The following is a 20,549-nucleotide window of genomic DNA, read 5'->3' as shown; positions in this document are numbered from 1 at the left end:
AAAAAATGACAGACCCTTATGGAAACTCTCTCCTTTCTTTTTTCCAGCCCAGGTTATATCAAGACGACGATTATAAAACCACCTACTGTCAGCGTAGAGGAACATATGGAGGTATGAGCCATAAATAATACTAATATTAGCAACAATAACAATTGCACTTATAAACTTCGCAGTATTCCTCCTATAATATACGCGCACGTCCACAGAGTAGATTTTACATGTAGAACAGATTTGTGTGTTTTTTATCTAATCAGTGATAGAGAAACACTGCAAGATACAATAGTTCTGTGACATAAAATATTAGCTATTGTGTCATAAATACAGAGAAACAATGCAACTGGTCTTGGTTTTACAACGTTTTCGGAAGTTTAAAAAAACTGGCAGTGGCTTAGCTCGGCTATGCCAGTACATACGTAGCGAAAGCTAAGGCATAGCATGGTTAGCCTTGGTTATTCTCGATTGCAAGTCCAGGTTAGTCTGGTTGTCTAGCTATGTTGTGGCGTTTAGCCAGTCGTTCGGCGCGCTATTCGTCTGTTTCCTGGTCGATTCTTTTCTGTTGATCTCGTTCCGATGTCGATTCCAGGCCTCCTCCTGCGCATGAGAATCGTCGCCGTCCATAGTGCCGCCTCAACTGTGGTTGCGGCGCACGCGAGCTCTCCTTTTCAATCCACCGACATGTTATCAGGCATGCGACGTAGCTGGCGAAGCGAGCGGAGGCGAGCACAACGACGAGGGACGCGGTGTGACGTCATACCAAACGGCGGTGGCGGAAAGGTGCGGCGCTGCACAGCGGCGGAACACGTGTGGCTCGGTGGTAGTAGTGGTGCATCCGCAGTAAGGACTTGGTAGTGAGAGAGAGAAATATCCGAGGCGAGGCGCGCATTGTGACGTCATGTACATCCTCGGAGCACCGCCGTGGCGAAATCGCTAGTTCGCGGCCAGTAAAGCTTTCGCTTTAAAAGGGTGCTATCCTTTCCAGCTATATTATCTGCGGAAAACTGGTAACACTATAACAGTTCTTCCTGCGAGGACTTCATATAATTTTTTAATACAACCTGTGGCTGATAGCACAAGAAGCATAATGCGTTAGATGGATTGCTTAAACAGGTGGAAATTATTGCTAGAAGAAACCGAAATAAGTATACAGTAATTACGAAATATTCAATAATTCTGTTTCTAACGAACAATCACAAGGCATATATTGCAATTTACCGATTGTAACCAGGGAGTAACCACTACCCTATTATTAAGGCGGACCCAAGTTAGAACGAATTTTCAGGATGATGCCTGTAAAGTGCTGAAAGTTCTCAATATTTGTGAAGAAATACATTCGCGGTCCAGTTGATTTTCTGCTTCAATGCATACAATAATATTTCCTAAAGAAGTAACCAGAATAGCAGTGTCTAATTTTGGGCAAGTTGGCGCTTAGCTTGGACGAAAGACTTGAGGCGTAAAGTAAGTGGCAGAAAACAAGGAGAGACAGGATATGACACCAGATTTTCATCTGGCTTATTTTCAGCACACCGCCCAAATATATTTACTTTTCAGAGATGCGGACACGCTGAGAGCGCAGCACTTGCGAACGAACTACGCGTATCTTGAAGAACTTTAAAAAAATAAACATTCACTGTTGAAGAGCGATACGGAAGCCTCCCCCCCCACACACACACACACACTCATGCAACCACCTCGCCTCTCAATATAGCTGCGTGCTACTAGACGAACACGTCGACCAATGGATCAGTGGGACGGGCCCATAAGCAGCCACTGGCTGACCGGAGGACGACGGCGTTCCTTGCTTGATGTTGGCTGACTTCGCCAGCGCTTGCTACTCCTTGGATGTTCGGATGTTCGCCAGCGCTTGCTACTCCTTGTATATACAACTTGTAAATAGTTTTCCTACTGTGTCCCATCCAAGCCCCACCAAGAACGATTCTTCGGCAAGCTCCCACGCTCGAGACCTCGGAGCGTACGATCAAGACTGATGGCCAAAATCCTAAGCATTGCTGGCAGAGTGGGCTAACCGCGTCACGGCCACGTGGCCTTAACGAAAGCTGCACTACCGGGGCCTCAATAACTAATACGCCTGTAATAAAGTTTACTTCTCTCTCTTTCTCTGCCTACTGTCGTTCCACGTAACATTTGCTTGGGGAATGTGCGCGGAATTTCTGACGACGGAGCTTCGCAGAAGACGCCACCTTGAATCTACCGCCATGCTGCCAGATGGTGGCACATAGCCGTCCGCTACGTCTGCTGCCACTGCCCAGTTTATCGCCTTCGCATAGTCCCGCGATCCCGGGGCCTATTCCGGGGCAAACAGCGTTGACGTGGGTGAGTCTGTCAGCATGCAAGAGCGTGTCAGTAACCAGATTGGCTGGGATGCAACTCTAATGCTCGCCAACGTCATAATTTACCTCGGCGGAACCCCTCGCCGCTGGTTTGGGACCTACTAGGTCAATGTCACCTCCTCGGACACATTGAAGGAGCAGCTCCGCGATGTTTCCGGCAACTCGTTTGGTCAACAGCTTGCCGCAAAGAACCAACTGGCGGTACGGACCCCGACGTGAGCTGAGCTTTACTTGTCGTACATACAGGACGTGCTGGCCTTGTGTGTACAAGCTGACCAGAAGACGTCCGAGGCTGAGACGATCGCCCACATTTTGAAGGACATCACTGACCACGCGTTCAAACTGCTCATATTCACCAACGTGACCACCACTGACAGCACGATGAAAGAGCTCCGTCTTCTAGAGAAGCGAAATGTGGGTTTGTCTCGTAGGAGTTCGAGCGCCTACCGACTACCACTGCAACGTCATCCTGCGAAGAAACTCACTACAAACATCGACATCAGACGACGTCACGCGCATCGTCCGCCGAGAACTGGAGGCCGAATATCCGACTTCTCATAAACCCACGGTATCCGAGACCTCGACACCGGCTGCTTTATTAGCCCGGGCTGTTGTTCGCCAGGAATTTGCGAACCTTGGTCTCAATGCCTGCGCCATGAACACTCCTTATGCCGCCCTAGTCCCCGAGGACAGACCTCGTGGCGGGCCATACGCACTCCATCGATCCAGAAACACGTTGCAATGGAGAACAGCCGATAATAAGCCTATCTGTTTCCTCTGCAGCCGAGCTGGACACATTGCTCGCTATTGTGGCAGCCAGTGGCCCTCCGAGTCGTCTAGCCCATTTCGCATTTTTGTTTCTTCCGTACTGCTAGCCGCTATCCGTCCCACACCGAACCCTTCGCACCCAATGTCCTTGAGGAAGCTACCCGCTACGCCTAGCCGTCTCCGCCCCCACGTCGTCGATCTCTTTCACCGATTCGCCACCCCTCTCATTCGCCGTCCTTTAGCAGTCGGGTTTCGCTGGAACACTAGACTGCACAGCTTCTGGAGGTGAATGTGCACTGTCGAATTTGACCCAAAATCCTCAGTTGCGCTTGTGTGCTCGCCCGAACATTCTTGAAGTCCACGTCGACAGCGTCCCCTCTTGAGTTTTGGTTGATACTGGGCGCAGGTCTCTGTCATGAGTGCCAACTTTCGTGGCCGTAAGATCCTTACACCTCCCACGACACGAGTGGTACGTGTCGGTGATAGTGCGAAGGTTGCTGACGTAGGGATGTTCGCAGCTCGGGTTACGGTTGCTCGTCACCAGGTTGTTATTTTTACAGTCCTTGCGCAGTGCCCTCACTACCTGATTCTTGTACTTGATTTTCTTTCAGGAAATTCCGCTCTGACTGCTTGCTCCACAGGTGTCCTCCACCTTCAACCGGTGACGTATATGTGAGCGCAGTGACAAACCTCATTCGTGTCGCGTAAAGTGCAGCGACTTTGTTCACCTACCATCTAAAACCGTGACGAATGTCGAATTGGTATGTTCGCCAGCTGTTCCAGATGGCGATTACTATGTGACGCCTCTTAGTGAAGTCCCGCTCGCTCACAATATCGCTGGATCCTGCACAGTCTTGAGAATTACGGCTAACAGAAGGCGCCTCCCACTTGTGAATTTCTGTTTCATCAAGGAAGTATTCACAGTAGATTCCGACCACGATGCCCTCTGTTGGATCGCCTCTTTGAAAGATACTACAGGCAGAATAGCGCGATGGACACTGCGCCACTGCGCCTGCAGGAGTATTCACCTACACGGTCATACAGAAGACAAGGAACCTGTACAAAGATGCGGATTGTTTATCCCGCTACCCTGTGGCCGACTGTGACACTTCGCGCACTGAATCCATCGACTGAATCGTTTCCCTGATATGGTTGCTTACCATCGCCGACGAACAGCGTCAGGATTACAATTTAAGTGAAATAATCAAGTGCCTGGAATCCTCTCCCAGGAACGTCTCTGTGCGCATGTTTACCCTGAAGGATGGCAACTTATATCGGCGTAACGTGCGCCTCCATGTTCTCTATTTTCTAGTCATAGCGTCACACCTGCGCTACACAATTTTTCGTGAGTTTCACGACGCCCCCAACCACTGTCCTCCCTGGGGCTAACTCGCACACATGAGCGCTTGTGTTGTTGCTTTTATGTCCCTGACCTAGCCCGATCAGTGTGGAGTTATGTCAGCGCCTGTGAGCTCTGTCAATGCCATAAGAAACTGCCTACGCTTCCTGCTGGTTAAATTCAGCCCATCGACGTTCCACTTGAGCTCTTCGGTCGCGTAGGTTTGCACTTTCTGAGACCCTTTCCTACATCTTCTTCAAGAACCAAATGGTTTGCTGTCGTTACCGATGCCGCGACGCGTTACGCAATGATAAAGCGCTGGCGATCAGCTGTGCTACAGACCTGGGGACTTTCTCTTCCGTGTTGTAATTTTAGTGCATGGTGCCCCACGTCAACTGTTCACTGAGCGAGGCCATACCTTTCTGTTTAAATTAATCGATGATATCCTGCGCTGCTGCACCACGCAGCACAAGAAATGAGAAGATCGCCCCATCATACCCTCCTCAGACAAACGGACTCACCGAGCGCTTGAATCGAACCTTAACTGACATGTTTTTAAGGTACGTGTCGGCTGGCAACCATTATTGGGATCTTGAGCTGAAAAACGTGGCGTTCGCTTATAGTTCCTCCCGCCACGACACTGCGGGATACTCTCCCTTTTACGTTTCGTTCGGACGGGAACCAACTTTACCGTTGGACACATTTTTTTTCCTTCGACTAGTGAATATGCACGCGACGCCATTGCACAGGCTGATTACCCGCTGTTGATACCCCGTAGCTGCTTCGCAGGACTATCAGAAGCGCCTTTCTGACCAGCGATACCGCGACAAATGTTTCCTCCAGGTGCCCTCGCGCTACTGTGGACCCCCTTCGAAAAAGTCCTTCCTCGCTAACCGAACCCATACCGCGTCCTTCTACATGTGACTGATGTCACGTAGGATATTTTTTCCGCCAGTCGCGCTACATCTTCTGTTACTTCTCCTGCGACGTCGTCTACGTTTCCAAAATCAAGAATTACCACCCGTCCTCTGCTATGGGTCCTCAGTGGCGTCGGGCTGGTGCTTCTGCCGCTGGCGGTCATCCTATGTGCTACTCGAAGATGATCACGTCGACCTTTCAATTTAGTGGGACGTGTCCATAAACCGTCAGTGGCTGATCTTATAAGGACGACGTGCCTTGCTTGATGTTGGCTGGCTTCCATGTTGGCGAGTGCTTGCTACTCCTTGTAAATACACCTAGTAATTGGTATATCTACTGTGCTTCCACGTAACAATATGAAAGGCTTCAAGCACGCCACGTGTTATTGTATCTCTGCTCCTTCCTACTACGCCCCTGTCCCCAAATCATGCTATGCTGCCGCTTGTGGCACAATGCCACGGCAGCTACAAACCCACACCATACTTAATTTATAATACGTTTTCCCTTAGTCTGCCATTCATACAGCGGCCGGTTGGGTGTATGTAAACATTGCCACAGCTCAACGAAATTTCATAGATCACGCCCACTAGCTCCGCAGAAGTGGCCTGGCGTGCTTTTTGTGTACATGAGCACAGTCTTTTGGGAAGAAATGTGGGTACAAAGCTTCGACAGCTTCTCAGATGTCGAGGAATCTGTTATGTCTGTCCGCAACCTTTTTTGAACTTGTGGGTAATCTCAGGCATGTAAAGCAGTACGAGTGGTCTCTACTGCATGGCCTCAAGATTTCTTCTGCATCTTTTGAACTTCCTTTCAAGCTGTTAACCTGTTAACTCCTGTTAAATTCTGCGAACTTCCGCAGCAGAGCATGAAAGGCAATTGAAAATATGCAGTTTAATTTAGAGGTCCTTCTGCAGCTGTAGTACGACTGTTTTATCTGCACTGCGCGCACTGCGCTTAAGCATCACCTAATGTGCTAGATCATATTCCCGGCAAATGATGACTTTTCCGGACTTTTTTTTTGTTGTCCGAACTTTGCGTCCGTCCAGGTGATGGAGAAAAAGACCAGTTCTTGGCATGCGCTGGAACGAATGGGCACACCGGGAGAAGTGGTTCAATGCATCGCCTTCCTTTCATCAGATGACTCCACCTTTGTCACAGGGACCGCGCTGCCCGTCGATGGAAGCTTCCTTCTTCTGTCCAGCGTCTCGGGTTCCACTGGAGTGTTTGATGACCAGAAGAGTACTTGATATGCCATGAACGTGGCCTTGTCGTTCCGCCACGGCTAAATGCTGAAACTAAAGAAGCACTGGCAACCATTGTTTTCCATAGAGCTGCTAAGTCTCGCAATTAACTCAATTTTTTTTAACTCACGCTCTTAAAATGAGCACTTCTGTTCAGTCTAGGGCCCGCTAGAAAAAAGAAGGACGAATACAGCAATCTGCAATACACTAAATATTAAACGACCAGTTATTCGCGCAAAGGTGAATTGCCTACAAGCCTTAGTTGTTATTATGCAGGACGCACATAACGCGCGCCGCCTTCATTGAGCAATGTACTCAAAATGCAAAATAAAGTTATGTGCCGTTTACCGTAAATGACCTTGATTAGGCGTGAAGTGTGCATTACGCTCTTCCTTTTTTTTAACTTTTTTTGCAAAGATATCTCGTGAACCTGCCGCTTGAATTGCGTCTGTGTCGTATGTTTTTGGGGTCAAGGCGTTCTGGCCTATCTTTACAGCAACATCTATGTGAAAGAGCATAATTAAAGCAGGAGCACACTGTTGAATGAAATAAAACGAATATTTAATATACAGTTTTTTTCCTAGTACCTTTTTTGCATTGCTGCTGTTATTTCCAGTATAGGATGCGCAGAATGTCCGTTCCAAAAACTTAGCTCAAAAGATGGACGGAAACCCACTGCGGAAAACTCAGCAGAACTCGTCTCACAATGACTGTTGACGGTTGTGCATTTAGCATTGAATCACTATAGGAACACATCGTAGTGCAATTGTCGAAACGAGTTCTGTATTAGACGTGTACTACAGTGGGCTTCTCTTTCGCACTTTGATGATGACGAGGATGATCTATTCGCATATCCTTTGAAACGGGAGTGGCGACGAATAGTCACCAAGCCTGTTTGAGTTATTCAGGTATGCTACAGGTGCTTTTTGTCTAGCATTTTCGTATACATCTTCTTAATTTTCTTCTCTCTTCCTGAAGTGTTCTCTGCCTACCTTGTACCACTAGCCTATGCCTGTGACGGATCCGGTCGTATCCATCACTTTCCTGGTTTCCCCCCCCCCAAAACACTAAACTTATCTTAGTTATCTAGACCGCTGACCGCGTGATGCTTCCGTCAACTTTAAATCCAAGTGTTTTTGGAAGGTTACGTTACCTACGGCTCTCACTGGGTGAACAATTTCGCATTACATTAGAATGTCCCAAATCGTATCTGGATTCTTGACGCAGCATACCCATGCCTCATCTTGTTGAATAGCTGCTGAATCCTATTTAACAATCTCATTAAAAATATGGCATTTATTGCAATGAAACAGTCGCAGGACTATCACAAGTTCAGCTATCAAACGCACTTAGCAGTTTTCAGTACACCGCATCAACGCAAACAAGCAAAACTCAATAATTTCAACATAAAAACTCAGCCATGAGGAGATATTTATGACGCAGCATGGTCAGTAAAACTGCAGATGAATTAAACTGTTTATAAATGCACTTTGGGTAGCAAGAAATGTTAAGAATTCGCGGTGGGGCCACTACGGAAATTATTATGAAGCTTGCTGCGGGCTCACCTGCGAGGTTGCAGGCCCATCAATGCAAAATTTGCTGAACAGTTCAGATATGTTACCCACTTTAAGTTACCACAGCCTTTCTAGTAGTAGTTACGCACACTAACACGAGTTATGCTAAAGATGTCACAACTTCATTAGGCATTAGGGAAATTACATCAGACTAGTTCAGTGGTCATATATGCCCACAACCAGCTGCGGTACCATCATCCATTTATAAAGCAAATGTGTTTAACATCCACACAAATTCTGGTAAAGGTCACCAGAGCAGAGACTGACACTTTCAAGCAGTAACCAGACAATTTCATTTGAGCTAATATCTTGCATTTGCACCTGGGCCATTAGAAAACAAAATTCACTTCAGTGGTCGCAGGCACATAAGATACTTGCTCTACTTGAGTGGTCACAGACACAAATTCACCGTAAGTGTTCACAGGCTCGAAGGCCTCTAAGCAACTAAACAGAAGCTGAATTCGACCTTTCCGTAGTAGCAGCCAAATATTATTGAAGCCGCTACATGTACCTTGGCAACAACACAATTAACTAAAGGCTCTCCAGTTCTGCATCTGCAACCATGGATGAAAAACTGCATCCAGTCAGTGGTCACTTCCTTATGTGCCGATGTACTTGTAAACTCTGGGTTAATGTTTGCCTTTGTGACGGTTGAAGCAAGTCCACAGAAATGCCGTGCTAAATTTATTAGTAAATGTGAACTGCAATGTAATTTTCTGTGACCGCTGAAGGCAGCCTACAGCGAACCTTAGTAAAATGTTTAGTCGCCAAGATCCCTGTGATCTTTTCAGAAGTATTTGTATCTGCTGCGATGAAAAAACCGTCACGGTCTGCCTCTGGTAACTTCTATGGAGACTGCCTGATATCCTTGAATTTTTAGGATGAACATGTGTTTGTGCGTGACTGCTGACAAAAGACCACACAAATTCTCTATTAACTTTTTTTACAGATGAACTGATACAACGCATTCTTGAGTCTATAGCTGCTGAAGCGAGCACACTGGATGCCTTTAGTCAACTGCGGTCAGCCAGAGCGACCATTGCCGAAGAAAAAAAAGCCTTCAGTTCTTGAGGGTGAAACGCGGTCGTATACTTATTCGCAAGGGAATGGTTTTTCCAGCCATTCCCATTGCATATCTAAGTGATTTGTTTACGGTTGCTTGAGTACTTGCGGTTTTACATCTTGAATCTTTAAATTTCATGTCTACAGACCATTCCAACTTGAGAGACACTGTTGAACTCCGTAGTAGTGCCCCGTCATCGAAAATTTCAATTTTTTTTACTTCGTTCATGTCGTTATAGAAGAATACGCAAGGATTGGGATGATTATTTTCCTTAGCTGAATAAGCGTGGAAAACGTCACTCTTTCGAGCTCATTCAAATATATATATATATATATATATATATATATATATATATAAAGAGCTAATGCATCCACTTTAACATGGGAGCTATGCAAAACGTCTGTTGTCTCGTCATAACTGCCGAGGTGATGGTATGGCTATGTTAGCTGAATATGTTTGGGCTAGTGCACTTATTAGCGTCCAATATTTCTGTGCTGAATCGCTGTCTTGACACATATCGGGTTCTTCTTTTTCTGTTGCTGGTATTTGTCTTGATAAACCTCGAAATCGGAGCGTGCGCGAGTTTATTGATAAACTTTAGGATGCTTAATTTCCTTCAATAATTGCTTGCATTACTGTTGATACGAACATATGCTTTTGAAAAAACAGAAGACTAATGTTGTAGACTACTTCAACGTTCTTGTGGATTTCGGGATATTCATCTGTAGGCTCTCCTATTACACGTGTAGAACTTCTCTGTGCTTCTATATATCATCCTGCCCAGATAATGTCAATGTGCACACACAACAAGTTCATGTATTGCCTTTGTCATCGGACATTTGCCTGAGCATATTTTGTCAGCTTTCTTTTTTTATTGCCGGCTTTCAACCTTACAGTCCTATTAACGCAAGTTGAGTTCAAGGGCAAGCGGATGTTTGTCGAGTCAATAAAAAAATCCCTGTTGGAATCACTTGTTGCATCCTGTGGCAGAAAGCGTGGTTTATGATGCTGCAGTGCGCCAATAACGTAAAACTATACAAACGTTTCTATTCCAGTTCTGCAATCAGTTCTCAGCGATTGGTCAAAAACTTTTTTGGACTAGCCCCACTTCACCTGTCTGTCAAGCGACGTTACGAAATCCGCGATAGCTCCTCATCTTATATGACGTGTACACACTGATTACGCATGCTTTTCTTGAACAAAAGAAATATAGTTACTTCTTATTCGAAAACTTTCTGCCATTAGCCCTCGGCTATTGGTCAAAATTTTCGAGCTTCACCCCCTTTACCTGCATTTCACGCGACGTCACAAAACCGCAAAATCTCACCGCGTCAAAAAGACGTGTACGTGTTAAAGATGCATTATAGTGCCGAACAAAACTGAATTTCCTTCTGAATATCCCCAGGCTGCCCTGATCCAAAAGGAAAGGATGGCTACATCCAATCGCTGAGGCACTGGTTGCTCACACCTGCCGGATAGCGTGGGTTTATTGGAGTATAATAAAGCTGTTTACGTAGCCGTGTAACGTTTTTGAGCATATTCGGCTCGATTACGACCTAGTTCTGCCAATTCTTCTTTGCTGATAATCCGTTTAATCGTCGTTCTTCAGCTGCCGTTGCATGCAGCCGCGATTTTCCAACAGCCACCGCAAGCTATGGGGACGCTGACCAATCGCAGACACCGGTATCACCCTTTCATCCCGTTATCCAGTTTCAATGCAGTGGCTCGGCCTCATGGACTCCCTCTCCACTTGAGCGTGCTCCTCACCGCTTGTCAGCCAATTAGATAAGACAAGCCTCTCATTGTAGGCAATGTTATTCGTTTTTAAAGCAAGCAAAAGTGACCTCCGATGAACGAGGAGAGCGTTTGATTGGTCTGTTTAGACCACCCGGCGGGTTACCGCCCGATGCTTTGGTCGGCGGTTACGGAGATTTGATGTCGGGAGATTGAAATATAATAAAATAGGTTTACGCTATAGGGCCCCAGATGCGAGGTTGTCGTTATTATGCCGCATTACGTTTGGCTATGTTTCCGAAATATCAGGTGCTGGCCCAGCTAATTCTCGGAATGTTCGCGCGTGCGGCGTGTTATGACCAGCAGGTATATATCGCAAGCACAAGCTTGCTTTGCCGCTTCAAAGAAACCATGGGTGCTATAATGTAAAGCCATTTCAAACGTTTCTATTTTAATACTGCAATCAGCTCTCCGCAATTGGTCAACAACTTTTTTTCAACCACCCCCACTCCGCGCGCCAGTCATGCAACGTGACGAAAACCGCGATGGCTCGTCTTCTGATATGACGCGTACACACTGAATATGCATCATTTGACCGGACAAAAGAAACTGTTATTTCTGATTCCACGCCTTTTCGCTATTAGCCCTTGGATATCGGTCAAAAGTTTTCGGGCTTCACCCCCGTCACATGCCTGTCACGCGGTGTCACAAAACCACGAAAACTGACTGCGTCGAATTGGCGTGTACACAACTGATTTCTTTTTCTGAATAGCCGCAGGCTGCCCCGTTCTGAAAGGAATAGTAGATGGCTGCTGCCGAAAGCTCAAGCAAGGGCTTCTCGCAGCTGCTGGAGAGCATGGGTTTATTTGCGTACAATAAAACTTTTTGCTTGGCCATGTAACGTTCTCGAGCACTTTCTGCTCGTTTACGACTTGGCTGTGCCAGCTCTTGTTTGTTGAGGACCCGTTCTGGCGGCATTTTTAACCTTCCGTTGCACCCCGCCGCGATTTTTTACCAGCCACCGCAAGCTTAAAATGGGAAAGCGAACTAATCGCACACACTGGCAGCACCTTCATCCGGTGATCTACCTTCTGTGCCCCGGCTGGGTCCCATCGAAACCCTCGACACTTGAACGCACTCGTCGCCTGTTGTCAGCCAAGTATATAAAATAAACTGTTCAAACAAGGCAATGCTATTCGTTTTGAAAGCAAACAAAAGTTATGTCCTATAAACGAGGAGAGCGTTTCATTGGGCTGTTCAGGCAACTGTGCGGATTACCGCCCGATGCCTGCGTCAGCGGTAAAGTATATTTGACATCATGAGATTACGATAAAACATATTTTATCAGTTTTACGTTATAGTTCCCCAGTATTGAAAAGCGTATCGCAAATATTACATTGCTCTAAATTTTATTTATTTGCCTCTTGGCTTCTTCTTTTATTGGCCCCTGATCTGCTCAGCCAAGACAGTCAAAGGTAGAACATTTGCTCAAGCTTACTGATCAAACTTTGAAATGGTTCTACTGCGACTTCGGCCGAATTCTTGTCGCCGTGATGTTGTAATAGCTGCACTCAAATTCTTGAACGATAGCTGTCGATATTTCAGACCTTGAAGAGAATTTGCTGTTGATGTTCAGTGACCAACATATTCGCCCTTATCATCAACAATGGTTGTCTCTCTTTACTACCTTCTCCTTTCCGCCATGCTGAGCAGCAGGTTATCACTTTGATTCAGGCCAGCCTCTCGGCTTTTCTACTAAAACAAATGCTTCTTTCTCCCAGCCTTTCCCTATATGCCGCTGTTTGTCTTTCTTCAGCATGAGCAAACCGGAGGTTTTAAGCTTGGTTAACCTCCCTGCCTTTCTCTCATTTGCATCTCTCTCTCTCTCTCTCTCTCTTCAGCATGGTATCAAGCAAAAAAATTTCGGGTAACGCAATTCTACCAGCACCTCATTTGCAACAACCAGTTGGCATCTGAACTTGTTTGACAGGAAATGTTCAACTTGAACGCTAGATAGACATTGAAGATGCCTGCCAGAGCTCCGTTTTCTTCGGAATCGCAGGCAATGAGAACTGTTAATTTGTCGAGGCGGCTTTATCACAGGACAGATTTGGGGGCCGGAGTCCGAAGTGTATATTCCGTTGCAATAGAGAACCTACATAAAAGGCCCTTGCGACAGGCGGGGCCGTACTTAGGTATGCACAGTTGACAAAGCGCTCAAACTACAAACTTTTGCAACGCAGGAGTGAAAAATATCACGTAGGCGCTATGCACGCAGCTAAAGATAATGAGTGAATGGGGCCAGAGCTGTACAAAATATATTGCGGTTTCACGCATTGCTGTGGTGAAAGTGACTGCATAACAAATTACATATATCTCTAGATGACACTGTTCACGATAATAGTAACAGAACGCACTATTCTAAAAATTATGTAAGTATGTTTTGTGAAGTAATGCCTAATTGTGCTTATAAACCTATTTGCGCGCAAAATAATTGCGAGACGGATGTGCGGTAATGATTGGTGGGACTTCGTATGCCAATCTCTGATTATAGAGAGTACGGATAAGGGAAACTTGTTTTATTTTTCTACAGGATGAATTAACATCTGTAATGGTTATAAACGTTTATGTTAATATCTTGCCGAGGATAATCACTGATCCTCATGTCCTTCATGCCCTTGTTGAATTTATTGCCTTCTTGAGACTTTCACAAAGCGCACACGAAGTGCTCATGTTGAAAAAGACGCGGGAAATGAACGTTTGCGAGCCATTATTTGCTGCTTAAATATTGTATGTTTACTACATTTCAGCATGTTCATGACTTGACGTACAGTGTTAAAAAATTAACAAAGTGTCTTACACTGTACTACCTACAGCAAAATCTGGCGCCACCGTCTATGCGAGTTTTTCGAAGCGTATTCTAAAACTTTCAGAATGCCAAGATTTGAGTACCCGAGACTGTCTCGATTGTGGTTTGGCCTAATGCATAATGATGGCTGCACGATGGTTTACTGGGATGGGCCGGTGTATCGTCAGCATAGCAAAATTATGCGAGAACCGTGGTCGCTTTTGAGATGACGCCACCAAACAGTCACGGCGAAAGAGCGGTGGATCTAGCACGCGTTATTTGAATACGTTGTGCAAAGCTTTCTGCATTTCAAAACAAAAACCCACTGCAGACACAATTACAGCTTTCATGTTTACCAGCAAATAAATAAATCAAACCCTTAGGATAAAATGCTCACACCGTCTAAGCTTGCGAATGTCCAGGCATAAGTCGGTTTCCTGAGCGTTTGCTTAGTGTTTCAGTTGCGGAAGACAAGCAAATGCTTCTCAGTCTTTATACGCACAAGTACACACAATTTCCATGGTTCTCAACAAGTTTATATTGTGATGCCACCCTTGTGATGCAACCCTTGTGATGCAACCTTTTGTCTTGCTTAACAAAGAAAGCGTGCGACATACTTTAAATAAAGCACGTAACGTGCCCGCGTGCTTCCTGCGATTGCATTGATGCATTGCTCTCAAACCTCTCTTTATGAGTGAACAGTGCGTTTCCCCTAACGTGCAGCTCTTTCGGAAGTGACGCGGTAGTGGCGCCGACATGGCTGCCCAATTCACGCCAGCGATGTGGTTCCATCGCGGTGGTTCGTTACAGCGAGAAGCAGAGAAGATAAGTAAATATCAAGGTAAAATCGCTGTTGGTTCATTTGTGGCACGTTGGAGAGCACTGCAGCTGCGTCGCACGAGGCTGTACGTCAGTGCTGCTTTAAATGTCGCGGGTTATCTTTACGACTACCATAAAGCGATTGCGTAACAAGTAGGACGTTAGAAGCTGTTCAGCTGAACGTTGTTTTTTTTGCAGCACTTCATAGCTTTCCCGTTACAAGCATTGAGCTAAGCTTATTACTTCCGATATTGGCTAATGAATGTTTCACTAATTGTGTGATTGTGCAGACTGGAAGAAATAATGCGACTTGCAGCATACAATAGCCGCAACCGGCACTTGGCCGCTTCCTCCCAGAGCGCTTATGCCCATTTTTAAAACTCTGGGTACAGTCAGCAGAGAATTCCTGTAAAAAACAAGACTGTGACATTTCAGCTGCCATTCAGGCGGCTCAACTTCCCAAAGTAATGCGGGCAGCGCGCTGCAGTAATCCTTCGTCCGTGTCGCCATTCGACGGCGGCCTATCGACGATGGATGGGCGCGGTGAAGAAATAGACAAGACTCTGCCCCCGAAGTACGACCAACACTACGGAATAATTGTGGAGCAGTTACCCGATTTCAAAAGCTCGTTACATGCAGCGGAACATGATACAACAAATGCATATGTTGCTTACTGCAGCAGCAAATATTATGCGTAGTTATAGCATGTATTGCGCTCTATTTATTCGTATTTATTGACCCTGATAGGGTGAAAATGTTCACATTAAAGCGATGCTTTCTTTGAGAACATTTTCGGAAGCGTACGCGCTGGGATCTGCGGCTGCCTTGTTACATAGCTCACACACAGGGCAGCACTCATTCAAAGAATCGGCTTATGTACATAGCCGGCCATGCTACCCGCATAATGTCCCCGTGATGGGCTCTGTTGCTTATGGAATAAGGCAACCAAACCGGAAGTTGGACATAAGAATCCTAGTAGCAGCAAATGCCCCCATTGGAGTGCGTAATTATTTTTAATAAAATTAAACGTTATATTCCTGACTCCCGGGAGCGTTCGCCCATTTGCTTCGTCAAGTACTCGTCTTTTAATATTGGCCTATGCTGGAGACGGTGTAATGGCAAACTGGAACGATTCCTCAGAAACTGTTACAAGGAGTTGGCCAATCCCTGAGACAGTCTAATCCATCGCCGTGTGGGTCACGTGGCTCACGTGGTCTAGTCCTGTTGTCATGGGCGGCGCATAATTGCTATGCTGCAAAACGGGGTGCAGAACGACAACCGTCCGATCATATTTAACCCTTTCATGGAGGCTTCCCTTCATGAAATTTGCAGAATGGGTGGGGGATCTGCATAATTTTATGCTAATTTTGTTATTGGTGACGCTTTCGTTTCCAGGAGCGCTATAACGTAAAACTATTTAAAACTTTTCTATTCCAAATCTGCAATCACACCTCCGCGAGTGGCCAACAACTTTTTTGGACCATCCAACTTGACCCGTCTGCCGAGTGACGTCACGAAAACCGCGATAGCTCCCCATATTATATGACGTGTGCACACTGATTTCTAATGCTTTAACCATACAAAAGAAAAATAGTTATTCCTCATTCGAAACCTTTCTGTCATTAGCCCTCTGCTATTGGTCAAAAGTTTTCAAGCTTCACCCACTTCACCTGCATTTCACGCGACGTCACAAAACCGAAAAATCTAACCGCGTCAAAAAGACGTGTACGCTTTAAAGATGCATTAATATGCAGAACAAAACTGACTTCCCTTCCGAATAACCCCAGGCTGCCCTGATACAAAAGGAAAGGATGGCTGCCTGCAGTCTCCGGGGGACTGGTTACTCGCACCTGCCGGATAGCACGCGTTTATTGGCGTATAATAAAACTGTCTGCGTGGTCGTGTAATGTTTTCGAGCATATTCGGCTTGATACGACTGCGTTTCTGAACATAAGTGGATTAATCATACCTGTTAATGAAGGCGATAAGTTGTTCCAGTCTTTGCTAGTCGTTGGTAAGAATGAATTCGCGCCCATGATAGTATTGAAATGCGATATGCTAACTTTCTGATTATGATCACGACGAGAAGAAATGAATGGTGCTGGCCTGATCCAAAGAGTGTGTAAAAAGGTGTTATGATAATAGATTTCGTGAAAAAGAGATATGTGTGAGTGTTTTCGGCGGTCAGATAAGAGAGGCAGGTTTAATAAACATTTCATGTGTGTTACGCTTGCTGTCCGATTGAAGTTATTGAAAATGAAACGGGCTGAGCGGTATTGTATAGCTTCTAGCGTATGTATTAGTGTTGAATGCCAGGGATCCCATATGGATGAAGCATACTCAAGCTGCGAGCGAGCGTAAGTGGTATACAGTATTTGTTTGAATGATGATGGTGCATGAGAAAAATTTCGGCGCAGGTACCCTAAAGTGCGGTTAGCTTTGGACACTATAATATGTATATGCGATTTCCAAGACAAATTGTTAGTTATGGTCACTCCTAAGTAAAGATACGCGGTCACACAATCGTGTGATATATTATTGAGAGAGTAATTAGGAGAACTAGAGTTAGTACGAGAAACCCTCATTGTTTTGCACTTCTTAATGTTAAGTTGCATTTTCCACGTGCTGCACCAATCAGTTATATTATTTAAGTCAGTTTGCAGAGATGTTACATCACAGTCATTGGAAATTTTGCGGTATATCACACAATCGTCTGCGAATAAACATGTATTTCATGAAATATTAGTAGGTAAGTCATTAATGTAAATAAGAAACAAAAGTGGACCCAGCACAGATCCTTGAGGGACGCCTGAGCCGACAAGGGCTAAAGAGGAATTAGATTCATTAGCAGAACCAAACTGAAAGCGCGATGTAAGAAAGCTACAGATTCAATAAAGTAGTGTAGGGTCCATGTTTAAAATGCTTAGTTTGTGTAAGAGAAGAGCATGACACACCTTGTCGAATGCCTTAGCGAAATCCAAAAATATGCATTCCGTCGTGAAGCCTGCGTCAAGGTTGGCGTGTAAATCGTTTGGAAAAGTTACAAGCTGTGTTTCGCAGGAGAGGTTTTTTCTAAACCCATGCTGGTGAGGAGTGAAGAAATTATTGCCGTCAAGGAAGTTAATGAGATGCGTGTAAATTACATGTTCCATAATTTTACAGTGTACTGAGGTAAGAGAAATTGGTCTATAAATAAAAGGATTATGAGGGTCACCTGATTTGTTTATGGGAATGATTTTTCCTGTTTTCTAATCTAGCGGAAGCATTGCAGAGTTATATGACTGCGAGAATAGATATTACAATATGATAGACGAATATTCAACTGTGCTAATTAAGAATTTGGTGGTGATTTCATCGACACCGCGGAAGAAGTAATTTTCAAATTTTCGTTTCTTTTTAATTCCCGTTGCACCAAATATAATAGGGTCCATAGGAGGAAAGTTACATCCCTGTAGGACTGGACGTTCGTTGTTAGGTGCGGGAGACGAAAATGATTGCACAAACGAGCTGTTCAAGACGTCTGCGCAAAGATAGCTGGAAACCTGACTACCAGACTGTGTTAATGCAATCTTATTTTCACGTTTGCATTTTATTACGCTCCAAAAGCGCTTCGAATTGTTCTTTAGTAGTAATGGCAGGGTTTTCCTAAAGAATATGTGCTTAGTATTTTTAGCAGTAATTGAGTAGTTAGTGGCGGCGTTTTTATATGCAAGCCAATGTGCAGGCTTTTTCATCCGTTTAGCGTTGCGAAAAGGCGTCTCTTCCTATTTGAGAGCATATTAAGGAACCTGTTATACCAGGGGGCTTGATTATGGGAACAAACGCACTGGAGTTTAACACGCTGACGGATTAATTCTAAAATTTTATCCTTGAACATACATCACTTTCTTTTAACTGATCGTTCAAAAAATTGCGGTAAGAAGTCGTCAAGAAATGAACATAGGCTTGAGTTTATGGCAAAAAAATTGGCTCTTTTGAAGTTTCTGGTTGTCTTTAGTTGTTTGCATTGATACTGCTGGTGGAATGCAAGCGTGAAGTACAAAATGTCGTGATCACTGAGACCAGGTAACTGAGTTATGGATGAGACGTTGTCACGTGAAGATGTGAGCACCAGATCAAGTAGTGACGTAGAGTGCCGAGTTATTCGCGTTGGTGACATGACCATTTGTGAGAAACCGAAGTCAGAACAAAGTGTAATGAACTCATTACATTCAGTAGATGAGGGGTCAGAAAACGGATTGATGTGGGACCACACGATGTTTGGAAAACTAAAGTCGCCCATTAGATTTATTGGCTACATCAGATATATTAGATGCACGATCAAGCTTAAGTCACAGCCTCCTGTAACAAGCGAAACATTTACGCTGCCTACAAGATTACGAGACTGTTGCGTCCCCATATTGTCATTGTATTCTTAGTGAAGCTGTATAGTCGACATTCACCTGAATTTTAAAATTATTGCGATAAATATTCCGCTGATGCGGACGTGTGCCGTGGTGGGTTGCGGCTTCGTGAGCGCTGTTCCCGCGCGGCTTTTCTGTCGAAGGTAAACTTGCCTCTGGAAACACATTGTAGCTGGAAGCAACACGGAGCGATCGCTTGTCGATGCTGCCTAGCTTCATCACGCCAGCAATACTACAATGAGTTTACCGTCAGTGAGACGTGTTCATGTTTGAATTTGCGCATGACGCTATGTTTGTTAAGTGAACAAGGAAGCGAAGAATTACGGTAATCTACACTGGTGATGACACATACAGCTGCTTATTTATTGCTGTCTGATAATTTGCTGTCGCAATTACTTTTTCGCTTTTCGGGTGAAACTGCGACATCTTTTACTGTCATACGCTCGTTTTACAAAGCTATACTAACGTAGAGGTTAGGAGAATTCCTTTCATCTTTGCACAGAGTTGAAATTATTACAACTTATTTTCTGATCACTGTAGCTCAGCAAGTTTGTATAAAGCCACAAGGAAGCAAAGTTGCTGTCAGAACCTGCAGACTGCTGTCAAAAGTGCAGGTTAACATGTGCACGGCGGAGAGTAATTTTCGTACATATATCTAACAAATTTTTCTTGCATACTTTGCAGCCATCATGTTGAAGTCATGTTCCTGCAGTCAGCCTTGTGTCTATTTGTGTCGACATGGCTCTTCGATGATGATCAGCACAGAAACAAGCCTATGAAAACCTGCAAACTTTCTGACTACCTTTGAGCTTAACAGTGAATTTTCGTTTCTGCGACCACTGTAACCGATCCTGTAGGATGACTAGTAAATTGTGTAGCGTACCCATGATCTCTCCTGTTCTGCGTCTGAAACCATGGATGAAAGACTGCATCCAGTCAGTGGTCACTTCCTTATGTGCCGATGTACCTGTAAACTCTGGGTTAATGTTTGCCTTTGTGACGGTTGAAGCAAGTCCACAGAAATGCCGTGCTAAATTTATTAGTAAATGTGAACTGCAATGTAATTTTCTGTGACCGCTGAAGGCAGCCTGCAGCGAACCTTAGTAAAATGTTTAGTCGCCAAGATCCCTGTGATCTTTCCAGAAGTATTTGTATGTGCTGCGATGAAAAAACCGTCACGGTCTGCCTCTGGTAACTTCTATGGAGACTGTCTGATATCCTTGAATTTTTAGGATGAACTTGTGTTTGTGCGTGACTGCTGACGAAAGGCCACACAAATTCTCTATTAACTTTTTTTACAGATGAACTGATACAACGCATTCTTGAGTCTATAGCTGCTGAAGCGAGCACACTGGATGCCTTTAGTCAACTGCGGTCAGCCAGCGCGACCATTGCCGAAGAAAAAGAAGCCTTCAGTTCTTGAGGGTGAAACGCGGTCGTATACTTATTCGAAAGGGAATGGTTTTTCCAGCCATTCCCATTGCATATCTAAGT

At 45.0% G+C, this 20,549-nt stretch overlaps 1 protein-coding gene across 2 annotated transcripts in view; it reads left to right on the top strand.

Moving 5' to 3' along the window:
• LOC142576296 (putative oxidoreductase YxbG) overlaps window positions 1-9,304 on the top strand; it is a 48,195-nt gene extending 38,891 nt beyond the window's left edge. Inside the window, exons 4-5 of one of the 2 annotated variants that reach the window (XM_075686353.1) lie at window positions 48-111; window positions 9,138-9,304. In XM_075686353.1, coding sequence (XP_075542468.1) covers window positions 48-111; window positions 9,138-9,146 — 73 coding nt within the window. In that variant the 3' untranslated portion in view covers window positions 9,147-9,304. Of the gene's footprint in view, window positions 1-47; window positions 112-6,419; window positions 6,952-9,137 lie in introns of those variants that run through there. The other variant, XM_075686352.1, reaches the window with a different exon arrangement.
• Window positions 9,305-20,549: the final 11,245 nt, after the last annotated feature.

This window comes from Dermacentor variabilis, chromosome 3, assembly GCF_050947875.1.
Source record: "Dermacentor variabilis isolate Ectoservices chromosome 3, ASM5094787v1, whole genome shotgun sequence".
NCBI classification, from domain to species: Eukaryota; Metazoa; Arthropoda; class Arachnida; order Ixodida; family Ixodidae; genus Dermacentor; species Dermacentor variabilis.
This window is presented reverse-complemented; position numbering and strand designations above follow the sequence as displayed.